At 37.2% G+C, this 12,057-nt stretch overlaps 1 protein-coding gene across 2 annotated transcripts in view; it reads right to left on the bottom strand.

Moving 5' to 3' along the window:
• cdk14 (cyclin-dependent kinase 14) overlaps window positions 1-4,756 on the bottom strand; it is an 868,117-nt gene extending 863,361 nt beyond the window's left edge. For both annotated transcript variants that reach the window (XM_028817112.2, XM_028817113.2), the window contains exon 1: window positions 4,214-4,756. In XM_028817112.2, coding sequence (XP_028672945.1) covers window positions 4,214-4,307 — 94 coding nt within the window. In that variant the 5' untranslated portion in view covers window positions 4,308-4,756. The remainder of the gene's footprint in view (window positions 1-4,213) is intronic.
• Between the last annotated feature and the right edge of the window lie 7,301 nt (window positions 4,757-12,057).

Consider the following 12,057-nt stretch of genomic DNA (forward strand, 5'->3'; position numbering starts at 1 on the left):
GCTTTGGACTGTGCTGTGCAGGTGGGAAAAGGTGAAATAGCATTTCCCACAAGAAAAATAAAAACACCTTCATGTGTGTTTTTGTTTACTTTTTTTTTTCAAATTAAATGGGGTTTGTCCATTTGGCACCTCAACTATTTTTGACTCACTTACCACACTACAATATACAGTATAAATATATATATATATTTATAGTTAGATGTATGGATTTACACATTTTAGCCATTCCTAAAACATGAATTTTCCATTCCCAAAGTGCTGTCTGTCTGTGTGTCAGGATGTAATTCTGTTGGCATAATAACACAAAAATGGATCTGTCAATCCACATGAAATCTGTCCTGGTTATTAGCACTGTAGACTGCTAGAAGCCTATTGATTTTGAAAAAAATCTCTCTTGTAGATTTTGCTGTAGAAAGATAATGACTTTGTGCTTTTTGAGCATATTTGTGCTCCATGTGTAGCTCATAAGACAAGATACATTTTAATATTTAAATTTCATTCCACACAATTACATTTTCATCTGCATTATATTCTGCTAAAAGCACAGCTGTATGTAGGAACAATAATATTCTTAACACATCAAATTATTTTAATTGGAAGTCAAAACCATGTCCTGCAACAGTGGAAGAAAGACTTTATACAAAGTAACCCTGGCTGAAAATGTTAAAAAGGTCACTGCAGTGTAGTAAAAGATGATTATGCAGTAACAAATAAAAACATAATAATATGAATACAGCAAATATTGAAAAAGTAAAGAAAGTCTTAAATATTAAAGAATATTACAGAATAACCACCTCAGGTCACCAACTGGGATCGAGGCAGTTATGAAAAACTGGTAAAAATCACTCCGAAAAATATAAAACATCGAGCCCACACAGAAGTGGGAAAAAAATTAAGAGGAAGAAGAAGGTAAGCGAACACATATTAAAGTGAGAAACTGGCATTTGTTTTCTTGTACAAAGATCTCCACTGTAAAATGACAGAAATAAAACAAGGATGTGACATTGTGATGTGAATGGTACCTGTTTATCAATTGCTTTCTAAAACGCAGTAATAGCTTCCTGATTAGGTCAAGCGCTCTTAAAAATAAACCTGTTTTTTAACAAACAACCCCTCAGGACTGACTCTCATCTTGCCAGGTCTGCTTATGTGTTACACTACTAGCTGCAAAGGACTGGCTAAGACTCCCTATCATACATAAGAACCAGGATAAACCAGGTCTACTGAATGAATAGGTAGAAGGATAAATGGACTTTATGTTAAAATATGTAATTTGATGCTAGGCTGCACTTTAGAAAGGGTTATATAGATTAAACAAATGGAGCCATGTTCCTTAACGGCACCATTCCTTACCATAAAAAAATTATGGTGAAAACAATGTATTCACTGTTGTGATTGTTTATTTAATAGTCTGTGCAATTTCCTAAATTTGTAAAAAAAAAAAAAAGTTTGGAAGAATTCAGAAAAAAATTCTTATCTAGAGTGTCATAGTCATTACCCTATCAGATCGATCATTGTAGATGCCTCCCATACTAATACTATCCTTCTAACATTTATCACTGCTTCAGATGAGACCATGTCACTAAGAATCAATGTATGGACAGAGAAGGTTTGGTTCACATATTAGGTGTTCTCTCCAATGTGCCAGCTATAACTGTCAGTGAATGGGCTTTACATAACCTGATCATGTAATTTATATCCTTTGATACACTCATTCATTAATCAGATTAACAAAGACCTCCATTTCAAGCATTTATGGGTATATTTATGTTGGGTCTGAGTATTTCCATCTCAGTCCAATTTAGCATTCTGTATTTCTCTTTAATACTTATTTACACTTTACATTATGATTGTTTTTCGATGTTATCCTTTCATTATTTTATTTACATGGGAAATGTGAAAGCAGTGCACAAAATGAGTTAAAAAATATTATTGCAGTATACCAGCTGTAACTATAACCTACAGTTTTTACACTTCAAATAAAATACACTGTATTAAGCTGAAGCCAAAAGTAATAACAGTGGGCAGCAGGTGTAATAAGTAATACTATCCTGTCGCCTCGTCTAACATTGATCATAAACATGGAAACAGCACAAGATAAAGAAAAACGCGGCCATCGGATGTTTTCCTTTTGATTACATATACTTTTCAGGTAGTTTATTCATTTGGCCTTTTAAAATGAATTTAGAACGTAAAAATGATTTGCAGTAATGACCTGTTCACAGATAATTACAGGCACACTTCTATGACAACTAGCTTGGTGGCAGGAATACTGAATCGATTATTTGTGTATTCACCAGCTAAATGTACACTTCTAACAACATACTAAATTTTAAAATAATTCATGGATTACTGCTTCTACAAACGTTTTATACTGTGATAAACGATACTGTCCAATAAAATGATGTTTCGACTAACTTACAGCATACATAGGTTAAGCTCAGAGTGCAGTTTAGGAAGGAATAAAGAAAAAGGGCAGATAAGGACAAGGAAAGTTTGGAAACGAAGAGTTCAAATCGAGCAGCACTCAAACATCCACACCTACTCAGACACTGAGATCATAATTCACGTTTCTTGATGGGTTTCTTCCTGATTCTTCAAATCCATAATTTAGTTGTCACCGACAAAGAAAAGAAAAACGTTGTAAAGTCAACTAGTTCAAACACAGAAATGCTTAGCGCTCGTTTTAAAACCTAGAACTCCAGCGCAGCAGCAGCAATTCCAAAACCGTCAAGCAAAACTGCATTCTTGGAAAATCGTCTTCCATTTCGTTTGGCTACAATGTATTTATATTTCCAAACAAACATTACACTGTAACACCTACATAAATGTCAATTTGCCGTATAAGTGTCACTTTAATTGACTTTCCAAATTACTGTAATTTAGATCTATATGATAGTTTCATTATTCCTACGTTTTACGTTACTTTTACCAGGGGGGTTATGTTCATTTGTGTTGTGTATTCTTCGATGTTTTACTGCCTCTTGTGTAAGTCGTTATTCATTATAGCGATCCTTCAGCGATGAGCTATTAGCGGAATAATTTCCTTTTCCGCTTCACCCTCCCTCCATTAATCCACAATTTATTAACAAGATGACACAATACCAGACAGAAATAGATAGATAGATAGATAGATAGATAGATAGATAGATAGATAGATAGATAGATAGATAGATAGATAGATAGATAGATAGATAGACGGGCAAAGCAATGCATTGTTGTTGCGATTGCCTCCCATTTCCACGAGAATTGATTTCTAATCTGTTTGCACTTTCTCCCGTCCTCTGTACAAGCTTTTGCTCCAGTATATACAACATAAGATCGTGCAGGACACGTTAACTGGCAACTCCAAACTGGCCCCAAGTGGGTGTGTACTTCAGTGTGCTACGATGCACTGGCGTCTGTCCAGGGTTGGTTCCTGCTTTGCGCCCGCAAACATAAACTTCAAATAAGTGAGTTGAGAAAATAGTCAGATAAGCTTTTTCTTAAGGACAGGGTCAGGTCGGCCTATATCTTATCATTATATGAGTTTACCAAAAATGCAAAGAGATCAGCTGTTCGTTTTATGGTTTCCTGATATAAAATGGAATGAGAATACTTGTGGAAGTGGCCCGGAACATTTTGATTTATAACCTAATGTGGTACTCAACATTGTACAGTCGTTGGTGCTTTTGTAACAGAAATCTGTATGATAGACAGATACACTGATTCACACAAATACCTGATATGAAAGGCGCTATATACGACAAACAGAGCTTCACGTTATGTAAACCTAATGGAAAAACTCAGAACTGAAACGGCAGCTAATTCCTGTTGCCGCCCTATAATAAACGTACCTCATTATCCTTTTACTTGACGCTTTAGAAATAAATGAGGGAAATGTAAGACTACAAGACTTTTCTCTCTAACACTTAGTTTAGACTTTGATGGCAAAACACTAAACAACATTTTAAGTAGACACCTAACAATAAAGTATATTTTAAGTTCTTAACCTGTGTTTGATTAAAAATACATTTTCATGATGTGATATAGCACATAAAAATATAAGTAAGTATTCAACTAAAGTCTGCTCTCATTAAGTAAACTTAACATGGGACTGCCTGGTAGTGCGCTCAATGTGGCTAATAGCGATATTCATCGCTTTGTTAGAAGTCTTCGATCGCATGGAGCCGGTAACTTTCTACAAAAAGATGTAATAATCGGATATACTTACCAATTCGGCTAAAACTCTCCGATAAAGTTCTTCTCAGCTTTTTCATTTTGCCTATTTTTTCGGTAGGCTGTGTTGATGGCATCAAGTCGCACATTTGTACTGTAACCTTCCTTTGAAATAGTTAGAAGCAAAACTGGAGAGGACACTCTCAAAAACAGATCCGGTTATGAGCAATTTTTTTTAAGAAAAATATTTTTAAAGAAATGTGATTATCCACAATAATAACTTTGAAAGCGAGAGTCTTCTTTTTTTCTACTCCTTCTCCTCTCTTTCTTTGGCTGTCAAACACAGGAAATGTATTTTGCAAACAATACACGTTCCAAAGATGCATCGATCCTCTTACTTTTCCTCACGTTTCCGAACCTGCAAGATTCATCTTTTGTTTTTTTTAATTCCTCCTAAAAAAAACAGCGTTTCTAACACAAAACCAGTCAGCGATTAAAACTTTACAACTCGTCCAACGAAAAAAAAAAAACTGCTAGAGAATGGTCTGCACATCAGCAGCTCTTGCAGCCTGCCTTCTCCGCTTTAGCCTGGATGTCATTTTTGGGATTCTCCTGGGGGGAAAAAAACACACGCGCTTCCCTGATAGTTCCCGCCCACAAACCTTGATGATTGGATGGTTAAAGTAAATGAAGTCCGCAAGAGGGCGGTGCGTCTGTCTGTCACAAAGTAAGCAGGGATTGTTCAATCTCTCATCAGTTGTCTGAAAGAGATGCGGTAACTTCCCCAAAGGGATCGTGTTAGCGAAGAGGAATGGTTTTCAGATGGTTCGTCTTTGTTTTTTAGAATTATGTACTTGCACGTAAAATACAGTTTATATTCTGATTTTGAGCATGAAAACACCATGGCTTTGCTATAGGAAGACATAGCACTGTCAGTTTCTTAATGCTGCATGCAACTATTCAATGTCACACATTTGCTTTCCTTCATTTTCTCATAGACTTGCGCTTTAGAGACGACTGAGAGGCAGACCTCGTGTAATAGTTTGCTGCCACTTGGGCGAGGCGTGTGGTCAGAAAACCGCACGCAAATAATGGGAGACTGGGAGCGACCGAATACACGAGTAACTGGAGGGAGCGGCATCGTTATGCCTTTACAAATTGAACGACTTTCTGCTCGTATCCTTTCTTCTGGATTATCGGTAGGGCACTGTGTAGATTCCTTGCCTCGGAGTCTGTTTGGATAGACGGTGTGTGGGTGTTTTTGTGCTTTGGGAGCTTCTGTGGTCTGCCCGCTGCTGTTTCTTCCGAAAGTGAGATCGGATCTCCTCTCGTCCTTGGGGATCAAAGCAGCTCGTAGTCTCTGCAAGTCGTCTGTCAGTGTTCCTTATGTTAATCGATGCCACCACATCATTTTTTCTATTTTCAATCCATGTACGAAAAGCATACTAAGTACATTCAGTACATACTCCATACAACTTGCAGCTTGTCATGGGGGAGCACGTTACAAATAGTGCTCTTTAAATATAAAGTAGTGGCTTCTCTCTAGTTGTGTCTAACAATAAGCTAAAACCAGTTATAATACAATAATACCCAAGGGGGGAAGGGGCCGTGAGGAATAGAGCAATCAATTCTTACAGTTAAGGTCACTCAAAAAAGATAACAGACAGGTGAATGAAGCCAATTACAGCGACCACACTGCATCATCCATGTAATAGTCAATGCTCTTTCTAGTTACCTCATTCTTCATATCCACTAGAGCATGTAGAAAAAAATAAAAAATATAACGCCCCGATTATTTTAATTCCCAACAATGCAGGAAGGCCCTGCAAAAACACGAATGCAAATATGCATATTTTCTCACAAAATCCAGGGCCATTGTGGGCAGAAGCCTATACTGGTAACACTGAGTACCATTCCATTGAAGCACACACACAAAAATGGACCAGTTTAGAATCACCAAATAACACAACATGTACATCATTGAAAATGTGGATGGAAAACCAAACCCATGCAGATATTGAGAGAATGTGTAAACCCATGACGAAGCATTCAAACTCAGGACGCTAGATGTGTCCCAGCTACTCTGTTCTACTCTTATTATTGGAAAGTATTATTTAGTTGAGAACTTTATATAAAGCCACTTACAATATTTGGGATAAAATTGGTTACAGTTCTTTTGTTTTTCCAGTTGGAGCACAGATCAAGTGACTATCTCATGGTCACACAGTGCCAGTAGCAGGGTTTGCACCCACAACCTCAAAATTTGAAGTACAAAGCCTTCATCACTATGCCACAAATGCCCGCCTACTTTCAGAAGATATCAAAGTTGACTTGAAGTAAAATTACTCATGAAATCAAATCTAACATCTCCATAAATCAATATAAGCTAACAAAATAAAAAAATGTGAATTTATCATCAATCCATCTATTAAATTATTCAAGGTCATAGGGCACCAGAGCCTATAATGATAGCATCATGTAAAAGACAGGTATAAATCTTGAATGGGCATCTGGCCTTTGCTGGACACACACACATCCTGATACATACCAAGGAAGTTTAGAGGTGGTCTTCAACTAAACATAAACATCTTTGTGAGACAAGAGGAAAACTGAAGTGCCTATAGTAAAACTCAAACTTCACACAGACATTGTATAGGAAGAATAAGAATCCAGTTTGTGAGGTTGTAGGACTAACCACAGGGCTACCATGGTGCATTGTTTAATTTTATGCACGCAGTAATGTGAGTAATAAATAACATCACAACAAATAACTTTAGAGCATACCAGAACACATTGATATGGCATAAAATATTAAAAATGTGCAGAAAATTAAAGTGATGCAAGGTGAACAAATACAAATACAAAAGAATGACTACCTGAGAAACAAATAATGTAGACAGAGTGGTGCACTTATGTAAATTGAATGAGCTTGCAGAGAAGTAGTCCCAGTCCATCTCAGTGCATCTACAGAATAAAATGTATTGCTCTTGAGAGCCTCTAACCAGTCCATGTCACGTCTCAGTCCTGCCACATAAATAATTCTGCAGCTCTTCAGGCATGACATTTGACAGTACTCCAGTTCTGTCCTTAGCTGTTACTTAAAATGTAGTTTCCTGACAGTCAAACAATCCCATGAGGAAGTGTAATTCTCTCTATGTCTTCAATAGTTCAGACCACTGAGCAAAGTTCAGTGCGGACATGGACACAGAATGCTTAAAAACAGAAAGCGTTCATTTCAGGAAGAAAGGTAAACATACTCTGGAAAAAATACAGTACAATGCCTTACCTTAGCAGAACATAATCACCTATAGGCATTGAGAGTCTTCTTGTATTAAGGACCTTAGATCCATAAATTGTGTTAAGGAGCAGCTGACCTACTTTCCTTTCAGCTGTCCCACCAAAAACACACCTTCCCCCTTTGGTTCTCTCAAAAATAAATCTTCAAATATGGCTAGTTATTTTTTTCTGTGCTCTGTGGCCTTGGAGCTATGCTATAAACCTACAAAGTGGAGCCCATATTGAGGGCAGATTCAAATGTCCACCAGTACTACTCTGCATTTTGGGCATACATAAGAAATCTTCAGGCCACCATTCATACTTTATACACCTTTAGTCCTATAGTCCTAAATATACAAAATCTTGCATCTTGTCTATCTTCTGTTCACTGTCTTTCCATCATGTAAACGACTTAGGTTTATCAAGAATAGGCATGTCTACCGGCCTTTGTAACCTGGTTTCCTGACTTTACAATCTTTTGATGAAGTTGGTCATCTTTTGATGAACTTGTGCAAGTACTTTGTTTTTAAGTGGGGAGATGTGATGGTCTGATAATATTTAGGTATATTTTTCATTAAATCCATGGCTTGCAACAAACTAGACTACATTTTTTACCTTCTTCTCCATTAACAACCTAAGTACTCTAATTAGATGACCATCACTTTGCTTCTAGCCACCCTCTAATTTTGTTCGCCTCAAGTAATTGTAAACCCATAAAGGCTTCAATGACTGGGCCAAGCCTCCATCTCCTGCCTGGAGAAGGCATAACCCCAACAGGCTTAATCCAACTCCACTGGCCTACCTCAGGCTTTTCAGTCCCAAAAAGGATTTAACCCCCAAAAATAAACTTAAATGTCTGATATATCAAAAGTGCCTCCCAAAGAAAGGACATCGTAAAAAACTTTGGATGAAGAGATGAATTAAACAAGGAATCCTTGTAAATAAAGAAATATTAAGCAAAAATTCCACAAAGGTTCAAAAAGAAGCAAAAAGTGCTGCCTGAAAGATAATTCTAAGCAAACAAAGTCCCAATGCACAGTCCAGTAATCCAAATCCTTAAAACAAGCAAAGAATAATCAAAAAAACAGAAATATGCAATCTTAAAAAACGATACTAACAATACATAATCCCTACCCGTCTGCTGTCTCCTTCAGTATAAATTAGTGATGGGCGATTTGTGAACGATTCAATATTTTTATTTTTGAATAATCGTTTTTCAGGGAGTCATATGAATCATTTTGTGAGCACAAATGAATCAGTTCAGTGGGATTCAACATGACTAGTGCTAAATCGCATGCATGTCCTGTGTGACATTGTCATCGTTCTCGCTGGTGGATGTTTAAGGAGCTTATGCAAAAACCGCCTGACTCATGAGTCTCAACTCATTTGATTCATGAACGAGTCAGTATCCAAGAATCAGTCTAGCGATTCTTGTTCATGTGATTTGGGAGTGAATACGAGTTGCACAATTCTCATTCACTTGTGATTCTGTAATGTAACTTCATATTTTAATCATGCATCTTAAATGTGTTATCATTCTTTGTGTATGGAAACAGGACAATGGCATATGAATTATCATGTTAAATATATAATGAATTTTACAATTAATCATATATTTATAGATAACTAATATGAATTATATTTATGTCTAATTAGTTATATATTGGTGGCGCAGTGGTAGCACTGCTGCCTCGAGTCAGGAGACCCGGGCTCACTTCCCGGGTCCTCCCTGCGTGGAGTTTGCATGTTCTCCCCGTGTCTGTGTGGGTTTCCTCCCACAGTCCAAAGACATGCAGGTTAGGTGCATTGGCGATTCTAAATCGTCCCTGGTGTGTGGTGGGCTGGCGCTCTGCCCGGGGTTTTTTTCCTGCCTTGCTCCCTGTGTTGACTAGGATTGGCTCCAGCAGATCCCCGTGACCCTGTAGTTAGGATATAGTGGGTTGGATAATGGATAGTTATATATTTATAGATATTAACTAATAATATTAATTTTATAAGTACATATCTATGACACTAATGTACAAATTATTACATTATATACTTGTGATGAGATCAGAAGGGGTTAGGAAACAGAGCAGAAGCAATCCCTAAAAGTAAATCAAATGAATCAGAAGAATTTAATCTCTTAAATAGGCAGTTCAAAAGAATCAGTTCATTAAACTGAATCAAAATGCCCATCACTGGTATAAATAACCTGAGGGAGAGGTCAGGAGTGCTGACGTCAGGGTGGTCCCGCCTTTTGAGACTCCACCTACGAACAACACAGAATAGTGAAACCTTTAAAGAGAACAGAACATTATTATAACATCACACAAAAAAAGGATTTATAATGAGCCAAAAAACATAAAACACACAATCTCAGTCCAATTGATAAGACATGGTCATGTCAAATGTGCCAGCTGAAGATACATCAAATGTTTTTTATTTAAGAATGAAAGAAAATAAGCATTTAATTCTGCATGTTTCTCAAATGCTGATACCATCTGCTTTACTACATCATCAAAAAACATTGCTGCCAGTTGAAAATGAAACTGTGAGCGAAACTAAAAAGAAAGTCAAGGACGCAAGTTCTGGGATACCCTGGGACATTTGGGTTGAATTGTTGTTTCCAGATGGTTAAAGAGTTTGCCATCAGTACGGGATGCCTCAGTACACTGGACACAGCTTCTGTGCATTTGCACCATCGAAAATTCTCTTCTTGCCCTCATAAATGTTTCCAATAACAGTGAGCACCTGCTCACTCGGCACTGATGAGGATGGATAAGCCTAATATCACCTTGCCTGAACAGAGAGCATCAGAAAGGCAAATAGTGGAGTGGTAGGCTGGACGAGGTGTGGGAAACTAAAGTAACAAGTGCTTTTAATGTGTTTAAGTAATCAGGAGCGATATTGTATGAGTTTCACATATACATACAGGCATGTGAAGTGTTATGGGTTCCAATTTCTCTTTGAACATTTCCCATTCCATGCAGCGAAAATCGCATTTTTGTGACAGGTGATGAGTGCACAAGTTAGTAGCGCTCCATACATCATTAAACACACTGGACACAAAAATGCAATCCTTATTACGAAATCTTTCTATTACATATACTTACAAAGTTACAACTATTTTAAATTGCACATGGACTTTATGGACACCCTGTATTATTAATAATAATGAAGCGTTCAAATGCATGTTAAATACAAACATTCATGTAGCCTATATTCAAATATATTTGAAGATTTACTTTTTTTTAATATGAGTATTCAAACCACATTTTTGTATAATTTGACAGCCTTGAAAAATCCTATTATTAATAGGGTTTTTATTATTGGTAGAGCAATCATTTCTAATGCTTCATAGAGTCTAAGCACTAAAAAACTTCAGCATCTCCAATTCCGCAAACTCCTGAGTAAAGCTGTCTACTGAGCTTGTTCAGAATTACAGGCTGTGGGCTGCGCAGCCACCAAGTAGTTTATACCTGGACCAACTGCCTTTCAGAAGTTGCTAATGATAACGTGCATCTACCATAACATATTGTAAATACGTCATGCAAACAGAATAACAGTAAAGATCAGGTGCTGTACTTATCACAGTTTTTTTTTTCAATTCTGACGAAAACAACAAAGACAGATGCACATGTTTATGCAGCCCACTCAGTTCTTTTGCAAAACCTGTTTAGGATTTGCCAGCACAAAGTACAAATAAGGTTTACTTACTGTATGAAATCAGGAATTTTCTCAACTGCACTTACTTTCACTTTGAGGATCACACCGCGATCCAATGCATTTTGATGACCTCCCTTACTGAAAATTTCTGACACTTCATCGACCCTGATCGGCATCACTTCTGCCAGTTAGGTTACTGATCCCCATTATTGGACGATCAGATCTGGAACCTGATTAATCAGTCAGGCTATAGCACAGATGTAGTTATTTAATGACAAATGCGCACTAAAATCATATGATATTTTTTTCCCTTAACATCACCTACATGTTGCCTACTACATTCTGTGTGTTTTTTTTCCATAACCTACAGAGTCAATATTCCTGTGTAAAATTTCTAAATTATATTACTGTAATTTTGGACAACAACATAATCAATCTTCAAATGGCATATCAGAAACCAAGGTACAGTAAATATATGTGATTATAATTCTAAAAGATAATATTAGGTGCACAGCTCTTTGCTTTCTCCCATTTATGTATGACTTGCAATATATCTTTACTATGCATATATATCTTTATGATAATGAAACTGCTTAAAAATTATATTGTTACCCCTTCCCCTGTCTAACAGGTGAGTGTGTGTGAGAGAGAGAGAAATAGAGAGAGACAGAGCAAAAATGGAGCAGTATTAATATGTGGAAATTGTACACAAATTCTGATATAACTGTGAAGTAATCAATGGTTTCTTATTTATATCTATATATATAATTCACTAAGTCCATGGCAAGCAAGACGCATGCAAGACAGAGCCCCGCCCACCAACAATTCACTAAGCAGCCGACCATGGCACGCAAGACAGAGACCATGGGATACGCACGACAGAGCCACGCCCACCAACTCACAGAGCCCTGCCCACCAACTCTAAGACCATGGGATACGCACGACAGAGCCCCGCCCGCCAACTCTAACCCTCCA

Source organism: Erpetoichthys calabaricus, chromosome 13 (assembly GCF_900747795.2).
Source record: "Erpetoichthys calabaricus chromosome 13, fErpCal1.3, whole genome shotgun sequence".
Lineage (NCBI taxonomy): Eukaryota > Metazoa > Chordata > Cladistia > Polypteriformes > Polypteridae > Erpetoichthys > Erpetoichthys calabaricus.